Below are 27554 nucleotides of genomic sequence, written 5' to 3'. Positions count from 1 at the left end.
TCCCACCTTTATTTTATAAATTAATCGCCGTCAATAATTTTAATTTTCAATTTTGATACCCTAATCCAAGAAATAAACACCACCTGAGACTTCAAATGAATATACCTATTTGTATTGGTTATAATTTGTATGAAAATTTAAAAGGAATAAAAATCGACGGCCTAACAAGTACAAATAGATTTACCAACCATAACTTGTTTCACTAAACATAAAAAAATTAGGGCCCAGACATAAGTATTTAAGAAAATATCATGGAGCTCCTCGACAAGAAAAAAGTATCGCAAAGCAAGTCAGTTAAAAATCAGACAACGATCCTTAGTACCTGAAAACATATCATATTGGTCCCCGGCCCATAGGAATCGGGAAGGAGGTGCGGAAACTGTTATTGTAACCTTAAAACAGCCCCAAATCGTCCATAAAAGAAATCTTATTAAAATTAGATGCCATCTAAAGTCATCTTCTCTTTTGGATTGTTTTTTCTCTTCCTAACATATTCATCTCCATTACCTTTTGATTGTTGACTATCAATGTTGACAATATATGGGATAAGTCATCAATATTTTAGCAATTGAAAGAACACAGAATACTTGAAGATACTTAAAAGCCGCTTGTGGTAACACCAAATTATACAGACTTTAATACAGTTTGTATTAGGCCTATAAAATGTGGCCACTGTTACAAATTACAATCAATTACTGATAACATATAATAGGAGAATCGAAATGGCCAAAAAAGAACCAGAAGCACAGCTCTCAAATATGAAATGCAAAAAGAATGAACCAACCTGGTGTTTGATCATGAGAAACTAATAATATATTACAAAATGAAATGTAGAAAGCTATATGTATATGCACAGGTTTTGCAGCACTTCATCTTCCAGGTTCAGAAAATCAGCAACAGGAAAGTTGACAAGAGTGCTGGCAAGGAAATATAATTGCTTGTTATCATTCTGATCGTTGTAATAAGAATGTAAAGCCTGAGTTCTCACGGATCAAGGGTGGAGGATCGATATCAGCTATCTCTATTTGCTGTATTGACTTGGAAATATCATCCACCGTGAATGGAATGCTGCATATGGGGGAAAAGAAAAGCACATTCTTGGTCTACAGCCATGGAAATGCATGAAATCCAGAATTCATATTAACGTATGTAATTGTTGGAAACCATTACCTTGAGTCGTCATCCAATAAAAACGAACTGCTGACAGCATTGTTTGACTCATCCATCATCATCACTCTCATACTTGAGATTACCTGCAGTTAAAGATTTATTGAAATTATTATAGATAAATCTGGTGGTGAACAAGAAAACAAATCCAAAATTAAAATTTGGTAAAGAAAAGATGATCGTTGTTTGACACATTATGGGAAAAGTTGGTTTAAAACAAACGGAAAAGTAGAAGAGTTATAATGAAGGGAGCTGTGGAGTAAAAGTGTTATCTCATATTCACACATAGAAGGTAAACCACGATAAGAAATATGGTTTTCAATCTGTTTAATGTTAGCAACAACCTTGAAACGGAAATGAAGATTGCACAACTGATAATCAGTAATTTACAACTTACCTCTGAAGATACACTGTGTGTACCATATTTGTCATCCCAGTACATTGTACTGATCCTGTACAATTGTTGTATGCTAAGAACCTGAAAACAGAATAATTGAAAGAGCGTAAGTAGATACAGACATACAGATAAAGGAGAGGTTTGGGGTATGAGATGTTGCAGTGGGATCGAATACGTATTCAAGCTAGTGAAGTTACTCACCGGGCAAAGATCATTTGTTATTTCTTTCAAGGTCTTCTTCGGCTTCTGATGAATGACCTGATCAGTCACAAAAATTTAAGGAACAGAGGTTCATAAGCAGCATCAGGGAAAATAAGAACACCGAAGTGAAAAAGCAAGCTTAGAAACAAACCAGAAAACCAACTGCTTGTCTAATATGCCTCAATTCATCCCAGGCTGAACCTGCAAACTGAAGGGGTCACAGGTGTCAGTATGAGATGGACAAAAACAAACAAAGATTACAAAAGATTAACTAACATTACCTCCTCAGTTGAATCATGGCACCACTGTTCCAGTTCTGCCAGCCCAGCTTTCACAAACTCTCCATTGCTAAATGAGCAACATTCACGTCGCAAAAGAAGACTGCAGATCAAAATTTCAAAGGGATTCAATATTCTATAATATTGTATCAAGGCAAAAACGATTGAGATACTGGATTTTCCATGCATTTACCTATTAAACAATTGAACGTTGATAAATGAGAATATCTGTGTGAAAACCTTGCGAATTAAGAATGAAGGAACCTGCACAATCATAAGTAGAAGAGAATGATAATAGACTAATATAATAAAGAGGAAAGTGAAAATATAATAATAATAACAACAATAATAATAATAATAATCACAGTGGCACTGTTGTTGACCCTTATACTCACATAGTTGGCTCTCATTATCTTCAAGTAGTTATTTAAGCTTTTCACAATGCTTTGCCAATGAGCAATCAGAGCTTGCTGAGCTACAGCATTGGCTTGAGAACGCCCCTTTATTAAACTAGCCCGCGACGTCCGAGGCGCCTGCATTGTAATGTATGACCCAAGAATACAGGGTGCATTGCATTAGGTTCCCAGATGAGAGGAAAGAAGCGCATGTGCACAATTGAATCAAATGGGAAATTGCTCTTATCCAGCAACACAGAATTAATTTCTGATCATCAATATAGGACAAAGGCATATCAGATACCTGGATACACAATCCAAGCAATGGGGAGATTTCTTTTTTCAAATTATCTCTAATCATTCCATATATCTTCTCGAGGAAGGCGGTGAGTTGCTGTTTAAAAAGCAGAGCCGGATACTTCGCTTCAACTTGTCGCAAGTCATCTAGTCCACTAAGTATCCGACTATTAAGGAACGGGATCCCAGCACTCTGCGGAGAAGCTCGAAGACCCTGAAATTTTAATCAGAAATAAATAAATATGCAAAATAAGAGAATACAATGAATTGCCGAGCCACACTACATGCAACAACAGAGCAACCTCAAACTGAAAAATAAAATAAAATAAATCTCTTACTTGAGACATTCTTCCGAGCAAAGAACTTGAAGTTGATCTGCGTCGTTGTGGAGTTAAGCTTGCTGCCCCACTTGCTTTCAGTGTACGCTGAAGTAGCAACAGCAGCGTCGAGGCATTCGATAACCAATAGGACAATCTGTCATTGTTGTCATGGACCTTGGGTAGGAAATAACTTTGAACATCAATATATGGCATACAAATTCACAATAAATTTAAAACAGTATCGTCCACTTCATTTTCCAAAGAAAAGAATTAAATTTAGCAAAACAGAGTTCATTTTAGAGGTTACCTCTATTGCTCCACTTATTGTTTGAATAATACGGTCAAAAATACTTGTCCTTTCAACCTCAAATGACCTCCAATGAAGAAGGCATTTGTATATTAGACAAGCAGCAACAGGTTTTCCTCCAGAGAATCCTAGATCTTGTGAAATACATTTAATTAGAAGGTCCTGGTTCTCCTGCGCCGGGGAAGAATATCGGGATTTAAGACAAAAGAAAACACATCTTGGAAGCATAAACTAGCAAAGAAAATATACACATTAATAAACAAGTGCACACCTGCTGCTTCTCATTAAGAGTTTTCTGGGGCCTGTGCTCGGGTTCAACATCCCGTACACCGGGTACAGTGAGTACAGAATCCTAATACATCCAGAAAATATAGGTAGAAGATTCAGTATTTTATCATTTGGAAGTAGCAAATTACCAGTGGCAACATGTAGCTCTTACATGCACTTTCTTCATTTCTCCATTTAGAATATTTCCATTCACTGGAGTCCTCTGGAATGCAAAGAGAAACCTCAGCATTTATTTTCATTAACAGTCTTGTGCAAATCCAATGACCAGCAGAAAATAAATTTTATACCTGAATAATTGTGGTTTTTGGCCGTGCAGCTAAAGCTTTAGCAGTAGGTGAAATAGCAAGCGCTTGTTGGCGGAGCACCTGATTCTCTGATTCCAAATTAGAAACCTTCTCTGCTAGCCTGAGACAGATAAAGAAAACAATTAACACCAGATTTGACATTTTTCACCAGCAAAGCCCAGGTTTGACATGTGAAACTTGCTATTCAAACACAAAACATCGACACAAAGATGACAATAAGAGAGGTGTGGAGACAATCGAGATGACTACTGTAAATGTAATGTGGTACTAGCTTAAGGAGATATGAAATTTATGTCAAACCTCTGAACAGAATCCTGAAGCTCATCAACTCTTTTCTCTGCATCTTTGAGCTTCTTGGTCAGTTCCCCATTTTTAGCCTCAGAAACTGTAAAGGCTTGTTTTGCCTCATCTGCAGTTTGTGTTTGTGATTGCAACAAACCCTGTACACGTAAAAGATATTCAAGGTTATTTACTACACTCCCAGCTGCATCTGCAACAAGATTCCCTTAAGCCAGCTAAACCCACTCCAGCTTATTTCACATGTTACTTCTGTGTGAATAAATTTTCCTTACTTAAAACCCTTATGCGCAAGTGTAAATCTAGGTTTTTGAAACTTTAATAACATCTGTAGAGCCAAATCACTAGTACTTAAATGTGATCTCTGTGCCAAGAGGTGAATTCAGTACCTGTGGTAACAATACTCATATAATGTACTTGCATTGTTTTTAAAAAGCATCAGTTTATGGAAAAAGAAAAAAATTAGTATGAGCAGGCCTATATTATCCGTTATTAGTGGACCTCGGAATGATTCTCCTGCAGTTTATGTGAGCTATGGTTCTCATTGATGCCTCATGACAACAGAGCATTAAGGCAGAACCAAATTGCTGTTTCATCATCGTACAACTTAGTAGGCTCACCTTCAAGTTTTCAACTTCAGCTGTTAAAGAATTAATCTTTTCAGTATCTTGAATTATGACAGGAGTTTCTTTAATGACTGGAGGAGCTTCCTTAATGGCTTTTTGAGCCGCCTCTCGTTCTTTGATAACCAGAGAGTTAGCATCGTCCACTCTTAATTGCATTGCATGCAATGCTTCCTGCAACTTAGCAATTTCTTGGGACTTTGCCTCCTCAAGATCAGTCTGGGTTTCAGAATAAATTAAAATGAAGTTAAAATACAGCCCCATGAGCATGATGCAAAGAATATAGACTTTGGGAGTTTAAGATGCAATTACACTACCCGTAATCGTTTTTCAATTTGCAAACGCCATGTAAGTTCCTCCACACGCTTTTCAAGCTTATTCTTTGCTTCCTGAAGAGCTCCTGTTTCTCTTGCAGCCTAAGTAAATGAAAAGTAAGCACTTGCTCTTACTTTAAAACAAATAAATGCAAAATTAATAAGCATTAAAATCCAACCATTTTAAGCTTTCTGAGCTCTCTTCTTGCAACTCTGCACCTCCAGCCACACTGGGAAACTATAATTGCCCTTTGAAGTTTCTTATAATAAGAATAGGCTTGGTGGCAGCGCCATTGAGCCTGCAAATGAAAGGTAGATAAAAATTAAGGATTTAGTAATTGTTCTGTAACAACTAGAAATGAAGACTTAAATCTTATTTGAGAAACAGAAGCCTCAATTGTAAAATGCAATCTGTAAGATGAGTTGTACATTACGCTTCCCCTGCACTCTAACATAAATAAAGAACAAATACTCAAGTAACAGAACAATGATGTTACCTGGGCGATGATGGCAGCTTTGGTTCGCTTCCTTAACCTAAATTCATTTCGTGCAACCATTGCTCTTAAGCCAGTCTGCAATATCATGGCAGATGACCTAACTGTTAAATAGGATCTCTGGGCTACGTATGCCCGGAAATTCGTCTGGATCTTCAGAGCTGCAGCTTCTCGTCTCAACTGTTCATACAGTTTGCGAGCCATTTCACCTGCAAAAGATGAAAATGTTGCACATCAAACTCTTTATGACCACCATGCAGTCAATGGACTTATCATATCACCAAGGAAGTACACTGTTGTTAGTCAGCAACATCGACAAATTCTTGTGTTAGGGAACTTGAAGTACAAAAATAAGATTTGTGCAGCTTCAACTCATTTGGGAAATAACAAATTCAATTGACACGGATAAAGCACATGTACAATAATAAGTTTAGATAGGTAGTTGGAACCCAATACCAAATTGAAGCAGGTATATTTAACAGAATCCAAAAGAATATACCTCGCAGAAAAGATTGCAATATGACAGCTGCATTTCGTAATAAAATAAACTCTTTACGAGCAATGTAAGTGCGGGTCTGCCGTTGAATTTTTCGGGCTGCATTTCCCAGTACCTCAGCCCTTCTAGCATCCAACTCAGCCATCTGACCAGCTCTCAGGAAAACCTTTGTCTTACCTATCTGCCACACATGCATGCATCAACAACAAACTTTGTCACATATGAGTATACACGTGAAAAAGAGAAAGAAGTTTCCACGGTGAATACATGAAGAGAGAAATCTAGAAACACAATAAGAGATATTGTATTAAAAAAATAAAAAAGTAACACCCACTATTGAACAGAAATATTAAGTGAAACCAATTAAGTTGCAGAACGAGGAATGATGAAGAGAATAAAGGAAATGCAGATCACCTGATATCCTTTCAGTCCCTTTTTATCAAGAATCATTTGACAGGCAACCTGATCATCGTAGCTGTGAAGAAGAGGGCAAGTGCATGAACTTCTATGTGATATCAAACAATTTCAACAATGGACATCACACAATTTCTTTAACAACTACTAACATAGAAATCAGCAGATATTACGAACGAATGGTAACAGGACTTACTTTCCTTCCAAAACTTCAGGAGCAAGTATACCAAAACGATTAACAAATTCATAAAAGGTACGTCTAGTTGGATAACCCGCACAGCTGATCCTAATTGCCTCAAGAACACCCTGAAGGTGCAAGAGAAAACTAGTTACTTGGGCCAAAAAATAAATAATTAAATAAATAAACAAGCAATCTAAGCCTTTATTGAAGACTTGATGGATGATTATGAAGCATATGAACTTACACCACAGCGTAACTGTTGGATAACATTGAAATTTTCAAAAATAGAAGGCTTTAGGACATTATTTGGCTTCACACATCTGATGTAGTGAGGTGCTGTTGCATTCAAGGTCTCCATCAGAGATTGAAGTTGTAACTGAAATGTAGATAAAGGTGATTAATCAAATTATCAATAAGCAAATGGACATTTGACAACCAACAAGGTGAACTGAAAAAAAAAAAACCATGCCATGAGCAATATACGAGCAAGCCTGTCATTTGAAGGTTTGGACTAGTAACAGGGAGGCTCAAATATTGAACCCCAGCAAAACAAGTTGCTAATTGAATTCCATGCCAGTGCATAATACATTGATCAAACCAAGGGAATTTAAAAAGGAGAATAAACACAGTTTACCTTAAAACGAGAACCAATGGAGGAAAATTTAGATGATTTTGATGATTCCTCTGGTAGTGGAGGAAACAGACCGGCCACAAAGGAGCATTTGGCAGCAGTCAACAAAGCTTGGTGTTCAGCCACCACATAATCCTTGTTTTTGTCCAGAAAGTGGTTGGCTTGATAAGTCACCTTCAACGTATGGAAAGATATCAGAAGCTAATGACAATGCAATGAACTATCCCGGCTTAACTGAAACAAAGGCTTATGTATCAATCATGTGATATCCTTACCTCCCCTGCATAGTGTAATATAGTAAAATCAGTACGGGAGAGCTTTGGTTTTGAAAAACGATATTTTTTTGCAAATGTCTGGTACAACTTCTGTGAAAATGTTTCATGTGTAGACTTTGGAAACATGCTGCATTAAACAACCAGGAAAATAACTTCACCAGTTTAAGAAAGGAATAGCCTCCAATCTCCATAACTGAAAACAAAGAGAAGAAAAATAACCAAAGCAGCATACCAGGCTTCATCTAAGAGTGCAATTATTCCTCCCGGTTTCTGTCAAAAATATGCAACACAATTGATCACATCAGATCTCCAATGATAATGACATAAAAATCTGATGGTTTATGAAACCAGAACATAAGTGTAAAACAGCAGATGTATAAAGTCCTTGAAGGCAGCCAAAAACGAAAGGAAACACCAAATCCTAAGTTAAAAGGCAGTACACGGAAAATTAAAACCTTTTCAATTAGATCCAAGACATCTTGGTTATCAATAAATTCTATGTAGCTCCAGTTTATCTCTTCTCTAGTATATTCTTCCTGCTCCATTTTAAACACATGCTGCAAACATATGATCACAAATACAAAAATCAGTCTTATGAATCTCAAACAACTAGCCTCTTGCACTGATTAAAAGACTAAATAAAGAACCTGATTGAAATGCTGTTGCAACTTTTCATTAGTGAAGTTGATGCAGAATTGCTCAAAGCTGTCAAAAAAGCACAAAACCAATCGATCATTTCTTTTCTTTTTAAAAAGAATTTTCCCCTTGTTATTCTCTATCTCACTGCCAAGCATCTTCCTTCTCCCTCTCTCTTCATGCCATTATACACCCAAAGAAACAAAAATTTCTTCCTCCAAGTGTACAATAAGCATGTCAAAATAATGGTGGCTTACCTATTGCACTGAAAACTTTCAAACCCATAAATATCAAGAACTCCAATTATTGACTTTGAATCTGGATCTTGTCCAATTGAAATGTTAATCTTTTCCACAATCCTGTACACAGTAATATAAATAACATTATAAAATTAAGCGAAACACTTTTCAATCCATGTAATTGGAAAAAAAGGGAAAAAAATATAATTTACTGAGCTCATTACCAGTCAAATAAACGAGAATATATCGTTTTGGCTAATGCATCCCTGCTGGCAACTGCATTAACAGGGTCAAGAGTTCTTGTAATAACTTCCTCGGGTGTAACCATTACACGTTTAATTAGCGCATCTTCTAAGCTCTGAGCATCACACCTATACATAGCCTTTATTAGCAAACACGGTTTTAGATATCAAGATCAGTATTCCATAAAAGTAGAAGCAAAAAACCTAAGAAGTTCTGCAGTCATATTAAGATGGAATCGAGACTTTTCGTCCTTAATGACTGAAGAATCTATCTCCTTTCCCTTGGCAAAATCAATATTACCGAGATGAAGAATTGCTGCTACAACCCTGAAAATTGCCTCCTGAAAAAACAAAAATTAAAATATCAGAATTTAGTTGAACAAAAAGTACAATCTTGAACCTTAAGAAAGAGATACCTGCTCTTGATCACTGATTCCAACTATATCCATAGCCCTTCTGGTAGCAAGATACTCATGAGCATCACTTACACCATCCAGCTCATAGCAATTTGATTGATTTAAATAATGAAAAGACTTTGGGCTACCCAATTTGTATTTAGCAATATCCTGCAAAACAGTAGAAGAAATATCTTTGAAACTACATTCATTTAAACAAAAAGCCACTAAATATTTTTGAAACTACATTAATTTAAATAAAAAACCACTAACAGCATAACAGAAATAGCAAGTAGAAAAAATACCTCATGTGGTGCTGCACAAAGAAGGTAAAAGCAATGGTAATTTCTCTCGGGATCAGAAATTTGGCAAACACGGGACCGTTCAAGGAGATAAGTTCTAATAGCTGCTCCAGATATTCTCCCATTCTTGTCAAATTGGATCTCAACAAATTTACCAAAACGACTAAGGTGTAGTGTCATGAAGAATATAAAGACAGATCAGTAAGAAACTCGATAACCAAGATACAAATGAAAACAAGCACGATAGAGCAATGATTGAGGATGTACTTCAATGAACAACTAATGCACACCTTGAGTTGTTGTTCCTCACTGTTTTAGCATTGCCAAACGCTTCAAGAACTGGGTTCGACTGTTATTTTCAACAACAAAAAGAATACAACAATATGGAATATAATATATCCCTTTCTTCTCAAAATATGACATAAGACTCTTAATCTTACAATGGAACTTTTGGATTTTAGAAATTCAATACATGCAACAATAAATTCATCTAACCTCCAGAACTTGTTGTTCTACTGTTCTTCCTTCTACTCCAGATCGCCCACCCAAGTACGCAAGATATCTCATGAGCATCTTTGTTGTCTCAGTTTTACCTGCTCCACTTTCTCCACTAAACCAGAATAGAGTTGCTTTTGCCTTCATTAAATCATTGGCCCTGGTTTTCTATGCCATTGAGCATCAGTAATGAAAACAATCCAGTATAACATAATGCAAGTGTATTTATTTCCAATTGCAAAATGTAGCATCCAAGACATGGATCTGAAATCACCTGTATGCAGCATCTCCGACAGCAAAAACATGAGGACTAAGCTCCCCAAATGCAGCTCCCTTATATTGTTCCATCATATGTGTGTCATACAGATGAGGCAATCTTTGAAACGGGTTGACCGCAATCAGGATATTGCCCGTGTACGTCTAAGAAGGTAAAATGTGATTATGAGCATCGTATGAATATGTGAAAGCCCTTACATAAATAGAAGTTGCTTCCAAATATTTGAATGACATAAAAAGTAACATGCAAAAGCAAAATAGCTCACATAGATTTCATTAAGTTCATATCTAGTAGCAAGGTTCTGTAGAACTCCAGGTTCATGCAAATAAGAAAGCTTTGTCATATCATCCACACCTCCAGCAGGAGCTTCAGTGTCCTCTGGAAACACCTTGGATATGCTTGTGACAACCTGCACAAAAGCCATCCAGGTAACTAAAACCACATCATCATTCGCAATGGTTTAAAGAAAAATATTTAGAAATCAATATTTAACCTGTCCTTAAACTGTCCCTAGCAGCGCTAACAAAGCAGTAAGATTTCTATGTTTTTCTTAGGAAAAAAAATTAGAAATCAATTTTCATTTCTCATAAATTTATTTTCAACAAACTATGAGGGGAAAAAAGAGCTATAAATATCAACTCTTAGAAGTTATATCTAGAGTTGAGAAAGAAAACTTGCTTGAATTGTCCTTTTACCACTTTCTTTCTTTCCTTAAATGAAAATTTTCAAACAGAGTTAATATTTATATCAGGACTTTCTTCCAGGACATAATATTCTCACTTTCAGACCCACAAGTTAAAGGCTAAATATTTGAATTTGTACCTCAAAATAGTCTATGTTCTTTGTAGCATTCCTCAATAGAATACTAAAATTACACTTTTATAATCTCAAGTCTTTAATCCATCATGGATGTTCGGCACAGGTATTTCAATTGAGACAAGTAGTTAATTATGAGTACAAATATAAGTCAAACTCATAATTAATGCAAAGCACTTACTTTCTTTCCATTTGTGCAATTAACATGAACCTCCTGACCATTAATCCGCATAACTTCTCCATTAATCCACGCCAAAACAGGATCTTCAACCCATACATGGGAACCTACAATTATATTATCTGGCGCCGCCTGGAAACAGAATATTCCATAAGCAAAATTAAACCGCAACATACTCTTTTATGAAGTCGAGTATGGCATAAAAGAGGAATTGAACATTGAAAATTTCTATTCCCAAGAAGGCATAGAATTTTCAAATTTCAGATCAAAAGCAAAGTAGAAACTCAGAGGTACTGAAACTTATAAGCAAGGAATTGAGAGTCAAAATAGACAAGATCATAAGCAAGTATAATCTGTACAGTAATAATTAAAGCAAGTACATGTGTACTCTGCAATTATGAAAATTGTGACGAGCAAGCAGTCTCATTATTAATGATACACTAGATCATAATTAATCATGACAGCAATAACACATGTACTCTGCATTTATTTAAATTAGATAAGAGCAATTAGTAACATTCATATCTTACTTCACTGGCATAAATTCAAAAACAGAGTTTCAAAGTAGCAGACAAAAGGGTGTACCGCCACTTCCAAGTTCCAGGAAGGAAACGAAATTTTGATATTGCCAGTAACCTCCAGAACTAAAGCCCAATATAGCGTCAAACAAGTTCAACCAAATTAATATAATTTCTATTCCAACTGCACCACTCAGCACAACATTAATTACCCTTCATTTCAATCTTTCTAGTCTCTATTTCATTCAATTCCTATTACAGCCACCAATAAATTTAGAAGCAAACTGGATATCACTAACAGAATATGTTCCATCATTCTCTCAGTGAAAAAATTTTGAACAAAAAAAAAAAAATAGCAGCACAAATCCGGTTCCTAGAAACTAAAACAATCCAAGACTCAAACTTCAAACAACTCACAACAAAGCTAACAGCAGCTAAGCAAAACGGAACTCGATTTTTAAAAAAATGCGGAGACTTTTCAACACAAGCATCAACAATAACTACATGCAAACATAAACACATACCAAAACAGCTAAAAAAACAATATGCTAATCTTAGTTACTAAAATTTACCATTCGATAACACCAAAGAAGATCTTGATAATCTTCTTCAGCTCATCCAATATGACCCCAGATTCCAGAATCTACACAGCTTTCAAATTCCTTCCCTCCCGTTTAAACTTTGCTCTTTGGACACCTCTCTCACCAAAAAGTTTGAATTTTTATCCACACTTTTGCCTATTTTGTCCCTCTATAGTTGTGTCCTGTTCCAGTGTTCTGTGTTTTCTATGTTTTCAAATATTTCGAGTTTTTGAGTTCCTTGTTGCCTTTCTCTCCCTCTCCCCCCAAATTTTTGAGGTTTTTGTTGTTTGTACGCTTGAGGTCAGCTTAGCTAAGGATGGCAAAAGTGGGACCCACAAAAGCAGAAGCAGAAATAGCTGAAGAGCTTGAAAGTGCTTCTCTCTCTTCTTCAAAATGACTGCAACACACAAAATGAAAATTGACTGAAGGAAGAAAGAAACGTAATTAATTAATTAATTATTAACTAATTAAGCAAAAGGATTAAATATACCATTATCTGTATAATTACACAACTACCCTCTTGTTTTGGGACAGGGAAAAACATTTTTCATTTGGATTTGTTGGATTGGGATTTGGGATTGGTGGGAAAAATCAAATTATTGATTTTGGAGGCAAGAATAGAGTTAAGAGTTTAATTTATATGTTTCATTCTTTATTTATTTTCATGCTAACACTAGTAGTTACAGTCTTACAGATAAGTCAAAATAAATCTAAAATGATAATATGATTGGATTTCAAGTGTAATCGTTTAAAAAAAATAAAATTTATAAATATATAAAAATTTTAAATTTTGATGGATATTTGAAATCACCATCCATTGAAAGCCTAACATCAAATTCTTAGTATCAAATATCAGAAGATCCGACAAGCCTAAAAGGATAGTTTATTAAAATTTATAATAACAAAAGATAAATAATTGTCCTTTAACTAAGTCGATTTTAATTTAATTAATTTTTTACCGAAGAAATTAGAAAAGGTTTGAATAATGCAAATTTAGATTGCATGCGAATGATCAATGTAGTAGCAGACGTAGTTTCATGCACATTTTAAATAACGATAAATAATAGTATTAATATTAATAATTATATTATTGATATTTGTATAATCCGGTCTGGCAGTCCGGTAATTATAAGTTCACTCGGAGGTTATTTATGGGATTGTCGTTAAAAAGAAAAAGAAAAAAAAATAACTTACACGACAAGACAAATGGAAATCCGCACATCTTTGCTGGTTTTGCAAAAATTCAGACTTTAATTTGAAGATATTTTAATATAAAAATTTATGAGGAGCCCAAAATAAATGGGAATATTGCAATTGGACAATAACATTTTCTCAAGTGTCTGCGGTGTTGGCAGCACGTCTGTTTTGCTCAATTGAGACGCAAAATGTTGAAAATGACCAAATCACCCACAACTGAAGCCCACTATGGATCCATTTGCCACAGGCCCAGTTTCTTAATCCACGAGCTAAAATAAATAAATAAGGCCTTTCATTTCATCAACTTTCGCGTGCGCGGATTGTTTTTAAATAATTTATTGAGTCGGAAGAAACTTCGAAACACTAGATCTCGCGTCTAGTTGCATGTACAGTTGCAAGTCATCACATACAACTCTCTCTTAGGCTCAGTAAAGTCACAGCACAAACCTAAACCAGTCAGCATTAAAACCCGTTTCCTCTCAAGTCAACAATGGCCGCCTCTGCTGCTCTCTTTCACCAACCGCACTGCCACAACCATTGCTTCACCTCCAAAACATCACAACCCAGCCTTCTCAAAAAGCCGATCTCCTCTAACTATCCCATCATCAGAGCTTCTTCTGACAACAACCCATCTCAACCGAAACACACAAACAGAGGTGGCGGCGGCAGTGGCATCAACATAAGGGACGAGGCACGTCGCCGGAATGTTATCTACACCCACAAGTTTTCTGCAAAGTACGTGCCATTCAATGCGGGGCCGTCTTGTACTGAGTCGTATTCTCTCGACGAGGTCGTGTACAGGTCCCAGTCTGGGGGACTTCTCGACGTGCAGCACGACATGGGCGCTTTGAAGCACTACGACGGCTCTTACTGGAAGGCGCTGTTCGATTCACGAGTCGGCAAAAGGACGTGGCCGTACGGATCAGGGGTTTGGTCAAAGAAAGAGTGGGTGCTGCCCGAGATTGATAGTGATGATATCGTGAGCGCTTTCGAAGGGAACTCGAATCTGTTCTGGGCTGAAAGATTTGGCAAAGAGTTTTTGCAAATGAATGATTTGTGGGTTAAGCACTGTGGGATTAGTCATACAGGAAGTTTTAAGGATCTGGGTATGACTGTTTTGGTGAGTCAAGTGAATAGGTTAAAGAAAATGAACAAACCGGTTATTGGGGTTGGCTGTGCTTCAACTGGCGATACCTCAGCTGCTCTGTCAGCTTATTGTGCCTCTGCTGGCGTTCCTTCTATTGTGTTTTTGCCCGCTAATAAGATTTCAATTGCCCAGTTAGTGCAGCCTATTGCAAATGGTGCTTTTGTTTTGAGTCTTGATACTGATTTTGATGGCTGCATGCAGTTGATAAGGGAAGTTACTTCTGAGTTGCCTATTTATTTAGCTAATTCTTTGAATAGTTTGAGGTTAGAGGGACAAAAGACTGCTGCTATTGAGATATTGCAGCAGTTTGATTGGGAAGTTCCCGATTGGGTGATAGTTCCTGGTGGTAATTTGGGAAATATATATGCTTTTTATAAAGGGTTTCAAATGTGCAAAGAGTTAGGGCTTGTTGATAGGATTCCTCGGCTTGTATGTGCACAAGCTGCAAATGCAAACCCACTTTACTTGTATTATAAGTCAGGGTGGAAAGATTTTAAGCCTGTCAGGGCAAATACTACTTTTGCATCTGCTATTCAGATTGGTGATCCTGTTTCTATTGACAGAGCTGTTTATGCCTTGAAAAATTGTGATGGTATTGTTGAGGAAGCTACCGAGGAGGAATTGATGGATGTTTCTGCGCAAGCGGATTCTACTGGCATGTTTGTTTGTCCTCATACTGGGGTGGCATTGTCTGCATTGATTAAGCTTCGATGTAAAGGGGTTATTGGAAAGACTGATAAGACGGTAGTGGTGAGTACCGCTCATGGGTTGAAATTTACTCAGAGTAAGATTGATTATCACTCACAGAATATCAAGGACATGGCTTGCCGGTTGGCTAATCCTCCAGTGAGTGTGAAGGCGGATTTTGGGTCAGTTATGGATGTTTTGAAGAAGTACTTGTTGAGTAAAGAACCAAAGTATTAGGCTTCTATGACGAGCAGAGGAAAGTTTTGCGCAGCGGCTTCATCTTTCCCTAGCTAAGCAGTCAGCACTTTCTTATTGGAGGCATCTTGTAGGATTTACAATTGTGTCATCATGTTGTTTTTGCTACAGAAACCATCTGTAAGGCAGGACTGGCAGTTTTGGTCAAGCTAGGCACAAGTGTAATGATCATTTGGGTTCAATGGCATTCTTATTAGTATATTTTTTTTTTTTTTTGGTTGAGGTGTCTACTTATTGGGAACTTCTATATTATAATGCCATCTTATTCTTGATCTGTCAAGTTTTCTGTTGGTTAGCAGGAGAAATTATTTAATTTCTGTCATTTGAATTCAAAGAAATTTGTGTCCATGAGCTTTCAATTTGAAGTATTTACTAGCATTATACAAAGCTTGCTATAGTGTGTACGCGGGGATCACTTTCATAAGACTCTAATATTCAATGTAAAAAGTTTGCTATGGTCTGTAAGTAGGGATCAGTTTCGTAAGACTGCAATCTTTGGGGTAAACTTTTATTTGAAATTACAAAATAAGTTTGTCATGCAATTTGTCAGGACTTTGCTGTTGAAATGATTTTGCATTTTGCTCATAAGGAAGTACTCTATAGCATTTGTTTTGCCGTTGTTAGGCACAAATAAGAAATTTAGCATGCAACGTGTAACTATTCATCTGACTGGCAAGCCTTTTGATCAACCATTCATATTTTTTTTAGCTCATAGGTTCAAAAAAGACAATGGAATGATTTTTATGGTGAACAAGAGAATAAGATGATTGTGATGCGGCTTATGACTTAGTGGTGAAAGAGAACATTTCAATATATGATATTCCAGGATTTGATTTAGACTGCATGGTTCCTTCGGTAGCTAGTGATGCAGTCGCTTGTTTTGGTTGCAGAGATGCTCTGTTAACCTGAGGAAAAGGATCTGCAGCTCTAGAGGCTTGGTAATGTTGCATGTTATCTAATTCCTTGTGTTAAAAAATCATTGCTAATATGCATAGCAAGTTACTGAAAAATTAGTTGGTGAGCTGATCTGTTCCTTTCCTTGAAAGGCAGCATGTTCAATTTGTGAACTAGGAAGGCCCCAAAAAGGGTTTCTTATGGTTGAACTTATTTTGGTTCTTAGACACTTCTAACGGAGGAGATTTGGGCGGTGATTTTAAACACTCTGATGAGGGCTCGGTGCTTGTAGCTTAAACTTTTGGCAAAATTTCCTGTTGTTGACTTGTTGTGCTCTATCGTAAGATTAGAAGACTATGAAATCTGATGCACAACTGACTTCCAAAGAAATCTTGATTAGACAATAATAGGCTCAAACTCTCAAAATGATGTGGCTATCATGCAGAAAAATGAAGTAACAAGACATTGGTCAATTCCAGTCCTGTTTTGAGACATATGTTCATCACCAAGCTGCTGCAGTTGATTTGCTGGCTTGTCTTTGTTATTATGTGAATGAAACAGTCGTCATGGAATCATGATGCCCCTCGAATTATTATTTAGTAGTATGAGACTTGTCGCAGGAGATTCCTGGTGCTGTAACATTACTACTGATTTTTATGAATAAACTTGCTCACTTACCCTGAAAAAGAAAAGCCAACAAAATGATAAACATGGTCGGCTTATAATTGTTATTTAATCTCATAATTTTTTTTAGAGTTTTTTTTAAGATTAATAAATTATTTTACCTCTACTAATAATGTTCAAATTTTAAATTTTTATAATTAGAGATTTAAAAATCTTTTTCAAAATGTGAGATATCATTTACTTATTTAAAAATTTTATTTTATTCCTTTCAAATATAACTTTAAAAAATATACCTATTAAAATAATTTTATAATTTTTAATAAAAATTCTTATTAATAACTAAACAATTAATTCTTTTAATAAAAACCTTACTTATAAATTTTATTAATAAAAATTCTACTTAAATAAATTTTATTTAAAAAATTATACGCAATGATCTTAAATAAGCAAATCTAGGCTGCCTGCATTCTTCCTGTTGAAAAAGAAAAAGAATGATAATTCCATGAATAGCTCCAAAATATTTGTTTTGCAACCATCCGCCCTATACAAGAGCAAAAAATCCCATAGCTCTCGAAAGCTAAGTCAACCAGCTACATGGGTCCCTCCATCTTGAAAAAATTAGAAGAATACAAAGTAAGTGACAAAAATCAGCAAGTAACTGTCATTAACGTCCCTCTCTTTCTCCTGCCCGCAAAATAAAGCCTCATGCTCGAATGAGCTGGCTGGAAGCAGGAGAGTTTTCTTCAGGGGAAAAAAAAAAAAAGAGGAAATGGAGCAAAAGCTGAACAGGAATCAATTTAAAGGCCAAGCAAGGCTGCCAAAGTTTGCAATCCCAAGTTAGTATGATCTTTACATTAAACTTGATCTCGTTGCTTGCACTTTTTCTGGTCATGTCAATATTAATATTAATATCATTGAAAAGACAAACTTTATTGTCTTAAATGCTCTTGAACTTAACGTTCATGAAGTCTTGTTCACCAGCTCTCACAACCAAGTAAGTATAATCTTTGCTGATGATCGTAAGGAATGATTTTCTTTTGATGGGTTTGTAGTGATCTTTATAATGGTATTTTGGGTTTTGGCTCTCGCAGGAATATCGTCCGAGTGATGCTATTATGGACAAAGATGATGAAATACTTGTCTTGGTCTTTGATGAACCGCTTACTGTTGGAGAAGGAATCTTGGGAATCATCTTTTCTGGGAAGCTTAATGAGCACACGAAAGGCTTCTACAAATGGTGTTGTGATTATTGTTATATTATCATTATTTAAAAAATTGATTTTTAAGTGGACAGAAAATCTAATTCAGGTACTTCTTTGCTCTCTGAACTTTAACAGTTCTTACGTGGAGAAAGAAGTGAAGAAAAATATGGCAGTTACACAATTTGAAGCTGTTGATGCAAGGCGGTGTTTCCCTTGCTGGGACGAGCCTGCTCTTAAGGTATATATGAAAGTGACTTTTTAAATCCTTACAAAAATTTTAACGAGCAGTAGGACGTGTCATTTTTCCCCTTTGTACTTTGAGAATTAGAAAGACACTTTCAAGCTTGAATTAGTTCATTTAAAATACAGGTTCAATGGATAAATGAAAGAGGAAAAAATTCATGCTGTCTTTAGTGAAAATGTTGGATGTGATAAGTGGAGATAAAATCTCTCTGGATTCGCATGCAAACAGCTTTCCATATTTGTGCCTTCTCCTTGAAACTGATATATGATACTTACTTCTATAGCGTTATTCATTTTAACAGGCAACTTTCAAGATAACATTGGATATCCCATCAGAGTTGACAGCATTGTCCAACATGCCAATTCTTGATGAAAAGCTCAATGGGAATCTTAAGACTGTTTATTTTGAGGAGTCTCCAGTCATGTCGACTTATTTGGTGGCTTTTGTTGTTGGCTTATTTGATCATATTGAAGATACAACTACGAATGGTATGTGTATAAACCACAGACTTGTGCTTTTCTGATATAATTCACCTTTCTGTTAACTGAATCTTTAAAATCTGTGTGCAGGTGTCAAAGTTCGTGTATACTGCCCTGTTGGTAAGAGCTCTGAAGGGAAGCATGCACTTAATGTTGCTATTAAGTCTCTTGGTATATATACTGAGTGAGTGATATAAAATTTTATATACTCAAGATTTAATTTTACAGAACTGAAAAAAATCAAATCAAGATATCTGTAGTTTAAGAAAATTGGCTTCCATTAACAATGCACAAGAATAAGTCCTCGTTTTCATGAATATAATCCCTTCTTTTTGTATACTTCTGTGGTTGCATGTTCGAATGTGGTGATGTAATTCTTGTCCCATCTCCCATTTTCAGTACATTAAATTGATTTACGAACAACCTCTGTTGCATTTTTTTTCAGGTTTTTCTCAACTCCTTACCCACTGCCTAAACTGGATCTGGTTGCTGTATCTGAATTTCATGCTGGAGCTATGGAGAACTTTGGTTTGATTGTATATCGCGAAAATGAGCTACTTTACAATGAAAAGACATCAACAGCTAATCGAAAGCAGATTGTAAGTCACATATTATGTGTCTTTAGCTTACTTTTGCAATTCATTAGTTGCAAAATTTTCCGAAGACTTATAGCAGCTTCTGCTTCCAAGAAAATGAAGCCTTTGTTCTTTTTACTTATTTTGGTTTGTTTTTCATTGTTCTTCTTTTTGAAATTTCTAATCTGAAGGACGTGGTAATGAGTATTCTCAACTGCTTTTCTTTTCCTTATCAGATGGCAATCTCTACATCACATGAAGTGGCTCATCAATGGTTTGGCAATCTGGTAACTATGGAATGGTGGACTCATTTGTGGCTTAATGAGGGATTTGCAACATGGGTAATTATGAATCTCTCAACTTTGTACATGCATTTTCCTAAGCAGTCATTGCAGCTGGCCGCAACTTTGTACTCTTTATGTTGTAACATGGATTAAGTTTCCAGATTAGTTATATGGCCACTGATATCATGTTTCCTGAGTGGAAAATGTGGACTCAATTTCTTCGACAAACTAGTCATGGCCTAAGACTGGATGCACAAGAACAATCACATCCAATTGAGGTATTTGTAAACTTGTTGGCATTTTTCTTGTTCAAGTATAAATGATCCTGCAATTCAACTGTCGTTTACAAGTGGTTGGTGGTGTTTTCAGGTGGAGGTACATCGTGCTGATGAAATCGATCAAGTTTTTGATGCTATCAGTTATAACAAAGGGTCAGCAGTTATCAGAATGTTGCAGAGTTATCTTGGGGAAGACATATTTCAGGTGGTAAAGCTTGCCAATTTTCAATATGAAGAGAATTTCTGTTTTCCCCTGTAAATAGAGAAAGGCTTTTAACCTTTCCATAAGGAAAACTTTAGCATCATTCAAGTTTTTTTTCTTTCAACCTCTGACTTCATTTTTGAACCAGAAATCCTTAAGTTTGTACATGAAGAAATATGCTTGGAAAAATGTGAAGACAGAAGATTTGTGGAGTGTACTTTCTGAGGAATCTGGCATTAATATAACCTCACTGATGGAATGCTGGACAAAACAGAAGGGACATCCAGTTGTGTATGTAAACTGCAAAGATAATCTTCTGGAATTTAAGCAGGTCTTAACGTTACTTGACAAGTTAAAACTGCACTTGCAAATTTCATTTTGCCTTTGAAATTGTCTCAAATGAAGAATCTGATACTGATTTCAACTGCAGTCACAATTTGTATCATCTGGTTTGCAAGGTGATGGAAGATGGACTATCCCAATAACTTTGTCCTTAGGCTCATATAACAATCAGAGGAATTTCCTTTTGGAATCACAATCTCAAAGCGTCAATATATCAGAAATGCTTCCTTCTTCAGATGGAAAGTTGTGCTCATTTAAGGAATGCGATGAAACTTTATGGATCAAAGTTAATGTTGAACAGAGTGGTTTCTACAGAGTAATATATGATGATGAACTTTCAGCTCGACTGAGGAAAGCTGTAGAAAACAACTGCTTGTCAGCAGCAGATAAACTTGGTGTGGATATGATGTGAATTCCTCTTTTGAGCCACTTCTAATTTTCATTGCTATATATCATCAGAGTCAACCAGCTAACAGCTTCTCTTAATCTCATCTTCAGGCATTTTAGATGACATGCTTGCTCTTTGCCAGGCTTGTAAGCAACCGTTATCGTATTTGCTTTTGTTATTAGATGCACACAGAAAAGAGCATGATAGTATGGTGTTATCAAAACTTATCAATGTAAGTATGGCTTTTGTATCTTGAGCATTACCTCAATTAGAGCTTATATTCACAATTCGCAGTATACTGACTTTTGGGCAATTTACGTTACAGGTATGTTATGATGTTGTTGAAATCATAACAGATGCCATGCCAGATGCAGTAAATGAATTGAAAGTATTTTTCATCAGTCTCCTCCAATCTTCTGCTGAGTAAGAGAAACTAGCAGATGCAATCCCCATAATGCTTAGTGATTTATTCTTGGTACATGACAACATAAGTTTCTTGCTTATGTGCAGAAGATTAGGATGGGAACCAAAACCTGGAGAGAGTCATTTAAATGTGCTTTTAAGGGGAGAAGTGTTTACAGCTTTGGCCTCTTTTGGCCACGATAAAACTCATAAAGAAGCAATGCAGCGGTTTCGGGAATTGTTGAATGATAAAGACACAATACTTCTTTCAGCTGACTTGAAAAAGGTAAAATCAAGCCTAAGTATCCATATGGTATCCTCGCTCCGTAGAACATTTTCAATATGATATGCAAAAGTACCGTCTGCAGGCTATTTACTTTGCTGTAATGAGAAATGCTACCACCACAAATAGGAGTGGCTTGAGTCCCTACTGAAGTTTTATAGAGAAGCTGATGCAGTGCAAGAGAAGGAGAGGATTTTGCGTAAGGCATATCGAAATTTGAACTAAATCAAATTTATGATCCTTTAAGGGAACTTTTTTCATTCACTCTGCGTTAAATGTTTCAACCTGATACAGAAACCATAGCATCATCCCCTGACCCAGCTCTAGTTAATGAGGTTTTGACCTTTCTGATATCAGATGAGGTGTCTCTCTTCACTAAGCTATGTGCTGTGATAGCTACAATTTCCTTCTCAGAACTACAGTAACCGAGTTCAACTTAATATTCATTTAGGTTCGCAATCAAGACATTAATTATGGACTCTCAGGATTACGGTTTGAGTGCCGCGAAGCAGCATGGAGATGGTTGCAGGTAAATTAACTCGGAAAATCTTCTAAACTGACGGAGGATCCTCTTTGAATTTTACACTTCACTTTCGTGTATGTTTTGGGATCTAATGCAGGAAAATTGGGACAAAATCTTAATGAAATATGAAGGGTTTTTACTCCATTCTTTTGCTAGGGATTTCGTCACCCTGGTAAGCAATTGAGCTTGGCATCATTGAATTGGTGTTAACTATTTCTTGACAATATGCTTAAAATGTGAATTATACTTTTAACTCCAAAGAAAAAGTTTTAATCCCAATGCCTACCACCTCAATTAGGATGTTGTCAACCAAATCAGCTTGGTTGCCTACTTAGTATAGAAAATAAATAAGCAGAATTATTATAATTAGTATGGAAAATAAATAAATAGAATTATTATTTCTTTAGAGCTCATTAGGATAGGAGCAAAAGGAGGATAATGATAATTAATTAAGAATAATTAGTATATTCTTCTCATAAGCATTCTCTTTCGATAAGTGGGATTATCTTTTTCTTTAATTCACTTCCATCTTTGATGGAGAATTGCCTCAAATTACTTTTTATTGGGGCGGCTTAATTTAGAATTTTTAGATATTCAACCCATGTAATTCCTCTTTAATGGTCAATGTAGGACGCAACTCAATATCTTTTAAACATTTAAAAAAAAAAAAGAAAATATCCATCGCCCACCCGTTTTTTCCAACTTTTTTAAAAATACACAATTCCTTCTTTTTTTGGCTGAAATCCACCTAAAGTTACATTTTGTTTCACTTTTCCACTTTCGTTTGAAATCCGTTAAGAAAACTAATGGAAACTTTAAAAAATAACCATTTTACCCCCCAAAACGAAAATTACAATTTCACCTTAAAAATTGTAAAAAAAATCAGATTAAATCTAATTATTTTTCTCATCGGTCAATAAAGAAATTAATTCCACAACCATCAAATGCAGGGTTTTTTTTTTTAATATGTCTATAATTAGAATGCTAAATTATAACAGTAATATTAAAAATAGCTCAATCTCGCAAACCATCAATTGAATTTAAGATAAGTAAAGTTTTATTATTCATTGAGTTATAATCTCTAGTAGTTAAGATTTTTTTGTACTTCATTAATATACCAATAACGATATTCATTATTAAATCTGATTATTTTTTTACATTTTTTAGGGTGAAATTGTAATTTTCGTTTTGGGGGTAAAATGGTCATTTTTTTAAAGTTTCCGTTAGTTTTCTTAACGGGTTCTAAACGAAAGTGGAAAAGTGAAACAAAATGTACTTTAGGTAGATTCCAGCAAAAAAAAAAATTTGTGTATTTTTAAAAAAATTAGAAAAAATGGGTGGACGGTAGATATTTTTAAAAAAAAAAATTATGACCAAAAAGTGGGTCTTGTGCTGTCAATTAATTATGCATATTCGGCTTGCAGTTTTCCAGCAATGAAAAAGCTGATGAGATTGAAGCATTTTTTGCAAGTCATGTGCAAACTGGAGTTGACAAGGTTTTGAAGCAAAGCATCGAAAAAATTCGAATCAAGGCAAGATGGATGGAAAGCATCAAGCAAGAGCAGTCTCTTCCGGACTTAATCAAGCAACTAGCTCACAAGGGATACTAGCTCCATTATCGCGCCACGTATGTAGAGATGCTTCGTAAGAGGTAAGACGGGCAACGTCATCCACCATTGCAAGTCTTGGTATCCATATATTATGTGTTGTCTGTAAAGTCAACCTTATTAGACTGTGAACAGCTTACAACCTGATGTCTTTATGTGAAAGCCAAGTAGTTGGTTCAGACCAATAAACTAAACATTCATAGATTCCTATATATTGCTTCAGAGTTCAATGTTCAATGTTGTACATGTCTGTGTTAATTAGTAGCTAATTAACACACTTAAAATGACAGCATTAACCTAACTTTATGGCCAAAATCAAGATTGTGGAGGGTCACTATCCCTCTGTGCTTCATTATATCTGCTGAATATGCCTTACAAATTATCTGTCAATCGAGCAACATTACTTCCAGATTAACATAAACAAATCATCTGTCACGTGCCATACCAATTTCAAAAGTTATTTGTGTCTTTATAAGCATGCTGGCCTACGTATAAGTACATAAACACAGAGATAAAGAACAGAGAAGAAATAATATATCCAACTTAAGAAAAAATATAACTATATCCATTGATTTTTTGTATAAGCAAATCAATGTCACACAATTTGGAATTACATACAGAATAAAACAAATACATTCAGAAAACTTTGAATGTAAAAGAATCAATGAAGAAACAAACAAAACCTAAAAAATCCTTTCTGCTGTGTTGTGTATGCCTATGTATAATTCAAATGTATAGTTCATATCAATTCAAATCAAGTAACATACATAAGTCAATAGGAAAAACAAAACTAATTTGATGATATCCAACTGCTTGCTTATTCAATCAAAAGTGCTCTCTCCAAAAAATCACTTCCAAACTTTTAACTTGGGCTTTCACCTTCTTGAGCTGGGCTTGGTTCAGGCCCAAGGTTTGACCTCCTTCTTCCTTCCTTCTCCTTTACAGAATTCATCTTCTCCAACCTCAAACCAGCTCTGAACCGTGCAATGAAGTTATCAGCTTTAGTATTCACATCAGGACTTGGACAGGACAATGGTGTTACCACCGGTGAATCACCGCCGTCCGACGGACAAGATGATTCCTCAACATCATCAGCCCCAATGTTGTTGCTTTTCAATCTAACAAAGTCCCCGTGCACCTCAAATTTCCATGCCGGCATTTTAAAAGGTGGCAATGGCGGCGGCGGAGGAATAGCATTCAATGGAGACTCATTCCCGCTGTTTACATTCTGCTCCACATTACTATAACTCTTTATCTTCACCGGCAGCGACGGCTCCTGGGATGTGGATTGTACGTTTCTTGTTCTTGAAGTTGAAAGCTTTTGTGTTCTTGTTGGTGGTGGAGGTGGAGGTGGAGGAGGAGATGGAATAACTGAGAGGATCTTCTTGGCCTTCCGCTTCCTCGAGGAGAATATATTTTGAAAGAAAGGCGGCGGCGGGGGTGGCGGGGGTGGCGGCGGAGGTGACGGTGGTGGGATCAGTGAGGGTGGCAGAGGATACGAAGATTCATAGTTAAAGAAACTATCAAGATTCTCAACACTCTTTTGTCTCTGTTTCTTCTTTTTCTTTCTTCTCAACGACGTCAAGAATTCTTTAGTTGCACTGGTGCCTCCTCTCTTTTTCTCACTCTTGCCGCCACTCTCTTCAACCTCAGTCTCTGGAGGAGCAGGTAGCGGAGGCGGTTGAAGTTGTGGCGGCGGCGGCGGCAGCGGTTTGACTTCCAAATCATTGTTTCGATAGTTTCCCCCATTCCCTTGATGTGTTCTCTTTACTCTCCTCCTCACCACCTTAGTCTGTGGAGGCGGCAGAGGTGGAGGAGGAGACGGAGACGGCGGTAATTCTGCAGGTTCCGGAGACGGTGATGCTGGCGGTGGCTGCGGTGGTGTGTAAATAATTTCTTTTCTAGATTCTTCGACTGTTGATGAAGTCGTATTATCAGCATCAACATTTTTTACTGCATCAACTTTCTCATTTTCCTTCTTCTCTTTTTCTTCCTCCAGTACTTCAAGTTTCGGCTGAGGCTGAGGCTGAGGCTGCCATTGATGGAGCTGCTTATAATCGAAGCTTGAAAAACGATTATGATACAAATGGGTATCATCGTAAAATCGCCATTGATCTTCTACGTTCGCCCACAATGCTTCTTCTTGTCTTAGATCTGGATGCGAGCTGAAGCTTCTCAATCTACTTAGCCCTCGATTGTTGTTGTCGTTGTTGTTGTTGTTGTTGTTGTTACTATAAGCATGGTCATACCAAAATCTTCTTGGGGTCTCAGGGTTTGACTTTTGAAAGCTTTCTGATCTGTTTTCAAACTTGTATTCTTCGTCTTCATAAGAAGCACTTGCAGCGGCACTGGTCGTCGTTGGTGTTGTTGCAATGCTTTCATTGTTGTTGTGGTTTCTGCTGAGGAAGCCACAAATGATGGCGAAAAGAACAAGAACAAGATTGAGCGAGTCCCAGCTTCTTTTCACCGCATGGGGTTTGAATATTTGGGAAGTGAAAGATTGAATTGAAGGGATGACGATGAAGATGAAAGCAACCGCAACAGCTAGCAAGAATACGAGGAGGGCGCCGGAGTTGAAGAGGAAAGAAGAGGAGGACCGCCGCCGGCGGTGACCGGCTTGCCTGGTTGATTGGAGCCAAAATGGTGATGATGCATCTTCTTCTTCTTCCATTTTTTTTTTTTTTTTTTTAATGTTAAGTTGGGTTTTGGTCGTGGCTGTGCTTTCGATGAGAGCTTTTCCGGACAACTTTAGATTTTTGCTTGGCCTGGCTTGGCTTAGCTTTTGCTCTTACTTTTTTGCTTTTGCTTTTGTTTGTGGGTTTGGTTTTGCTTTTTGATTACTAGCTTTTTGTTACACACTTTAATCATATAAATACTACAAGTTAATACATGAATTTATATAAACAAATATAGATCGATGAGAAAATGGGTAATGTTGCTTGGTTACATGTATATATAACATCATCATGCAGGTGTTATTTGATTAACTAATAAATTTAATAGTATTAAAAAAAAATGAGGCGATTGATCATCATATATTTTTACGTAAAGATTTTAAAAAATTTTACATCTTGATGAGTTAAAGTTTCAACTATACTCTATGAATTATGAATAATAAGTCCAGTAATATACACAATTTTTTTTTTCTTTTAATATAATGATGAAAGGATGGGGCAAAATTTTTAAATTTAAAAGTAATGTGTCAATTATTCTTTTTAATATTCATAATAAAAATGTAGAAAATGATATTGAAGTTTTAAATAATGGTCATGGGAACCACTCGGCTCAGCCCGAGTGGCCAGGGCTGCAGCAGTTCGAACCCCCACAAAAGTATTGTGGGGGTATTTTCTTCTTCAATTAATTTAAATGAAGATAGTCTTTTCTCTTACTCATGAGTGAGGAGTAGACATCCCTCGAATATTTGTGAGGGTTAAAATTTGGGCAGAGCTTCATTAGTAATGATGTAAGTTGGTCCCAGTACTAGTCTGATTTATAAATATCAATTATAATTTCATATATATAAGTTGTAATCTGAATAATAATCTCATGTAATAAAAAAAAATGATCATGGGGAGTGATGGT

At 36.2% G+C, this 27554-nt stretch overlaps 4 protein-coding genes across 5 annotated transcripts; 2 read left to right on the top strand and 2 right to left on the bottom strand.

The window, feature by feature from the left end:
• Positions 1-594: 594 nt before the first annotated feature.
• On the bottom strand, positions 595-10140 carry LOC18036613 (myosin-17). Of its 2 annotated transcripts, XM_024180148.1 has the most exons (35): positions 9990-10140; positions 9785-9843; positions 9498-9657; positions 9214-9363; positions 9002-9138; positions 8780-8926; positions 8574-8675; positions 8328-8385; positions 8136-8237; positions 7913-7950; positions 7681-7807; positions 7409-7579; positions 7019-7150; positions 6790-6899; positions 6594-6654; positions 6183-6360; positions 5687-5892; positions 5369-5488; positions 5193-5291; positions 4873-5094; positions 4256-4395; positions 3938-4055; positions 3802-3852; positions 3634-3714; positions 3363-3533; positions 3074-3229; positions 2743-2949; positions 2439-2576; positions 2237-2307; positions 2047-2146; positions 1917-1973; positions 1766-1822; positions 1565-1645; positions 1171-1253; positions 595-1068 (listed from the first exon to the last, which is right to left on the bottom strand). In XM_024180148.1, the coding sequence occupies exons 1-35, from the start codon at positions 10134-10136 to the stop codon at positions 945-947; spliced, it is 4161 nt and encodes a 1386-aa protein (XP_024035916.1). In that variant the 5' UTR covers positions 10137-10140; the 3' UTR covers positions 595-944. The 2 variants fall into 2 exon arrangements, with proteins under 2 accessions (XP_024035916.1, XP_024035917.1); XM_024180149.1 differs by lacking the exon at positions 1917-1973.
• A 3742-nt stretch (positions 10141-13882) lies between these two features.
• LOC18037066 (threonine synthase, chloroplastic) lies at positions 13883-16080 on the top strand. The gene has a single exon (XM_006426543.2). The coding sequence runs from the start codon at positions 14047-14049 to the stop codon at positions 15625-15627; it is 1581 nt and encodes a 526-aa protein (XP_006426606.1). The 5' UTR covers positions 13883-14046; the 3' UTR covers positions 15628-16080.
• A 1766-nt stretch (positions 16081-17846) lies between these two features.
• On the top strand, positions 17847-24206 carry LOC18037065 (aminopeptidase M1). Its single transcript, XM_024181033.1, is given in 20 exon segments — positions 17847-17999; positions 18255-18400; positions 18501-18603; positions 18911-19097; positions 19179-19272; positions 19534-19687; positions 19900-20004; positions 20109-20225; positions 20317-20430; positions 20576-20758; positions 20858-21164; positions 21268-21389; positions 21483-21580; positions 21668-21845; positions 21928-21976; positions 21979-22041; positions 22137-22204; positions 22294-22371; positions 22463-22537; positions 23790-24206. Coding segments are annotated over 19 exon segments (2403 nt in total). The 5' UTR covers positions 17847-17999; positions 18255-18278; the 3' UTR covers positions 23976-24206.
• Positions 24207-24649: 443 nt separating this feature from the next.
• Positions 24650-26894, bottom strand: LOC18037004 (pollen-specific leucine-rich repeat extensin-like protein 1). The gene has a single exon (XM_006426541.2). It carries the CDS (start codon positions 26641-26643, stop codon positions 24835-24837), a length of 1809 nt encoding a protein of 602 aa, XP_006426604.1. The 5' UTR covers positions 26644-26894; the 3' UTR covers positions 24650-24834.
• Between the last annotated feature and the right edge of the window lie 660 nt (positions 26895-27554).

Source organism: Citrus clementina, unplaced genomic scaffold (assembly GCF_000493195.1).
Source record: "Citrus clementina cultivar Clemenules unplaced genomic scaffold, Citrus_clementina_v1.0 scaffold_7, whole genome shotgun sequence".
Lineage (NCBI taxonomy): Eukaryota > Viridiplantae > Streptophyta > Magnoliopsida > Sapindales > Rutaceae > Citrus > Citrus x clementina.
Note: the sequence above shows the minus strand (reverse complement) of the source record. Positions and strands in the feature narration are given on the sequence as shown.

Bases quoted from the DNA above. Each gene is read 5' to 3' on its own strand.
- LOC18037004 (XM_006426541.2), bottom strand. From the start codon at position 26,643: ATGGAAGAAGAAGAAGATGCATCATCACCATTTTGGCTCCAATCAACC.
- LOC18037066 (XM_006426543.2), top strand. From the start codon at position 14,047: ATGGCCGCCTCTGCTGCTCTCTTTCACCAACCGCACTGCCACAACCAT.
- LOC18036613 (XM_024180148.1), bottom strand. From the start codon at position 10,136: ATGAAGGCAAAAGCAACTCTATTCTGGTTTAGTGGAGAAAGTGGAGCA. The intron at 9,658-9,784 runs GTGTGCATTAGT...ACTACACCTTAG, and splicing joins GTGAGGAACAACAACTCAAG to TCGTTTTGGTAAATTTGTTG. The intron at 2,950-3,073 runs GTAAGAGATTTA...TTAAAATTTCAG, and splicing joins TGCTCGGAAGAATGTCTCAA to GGTCTTCGAGCTTCTCCGCA.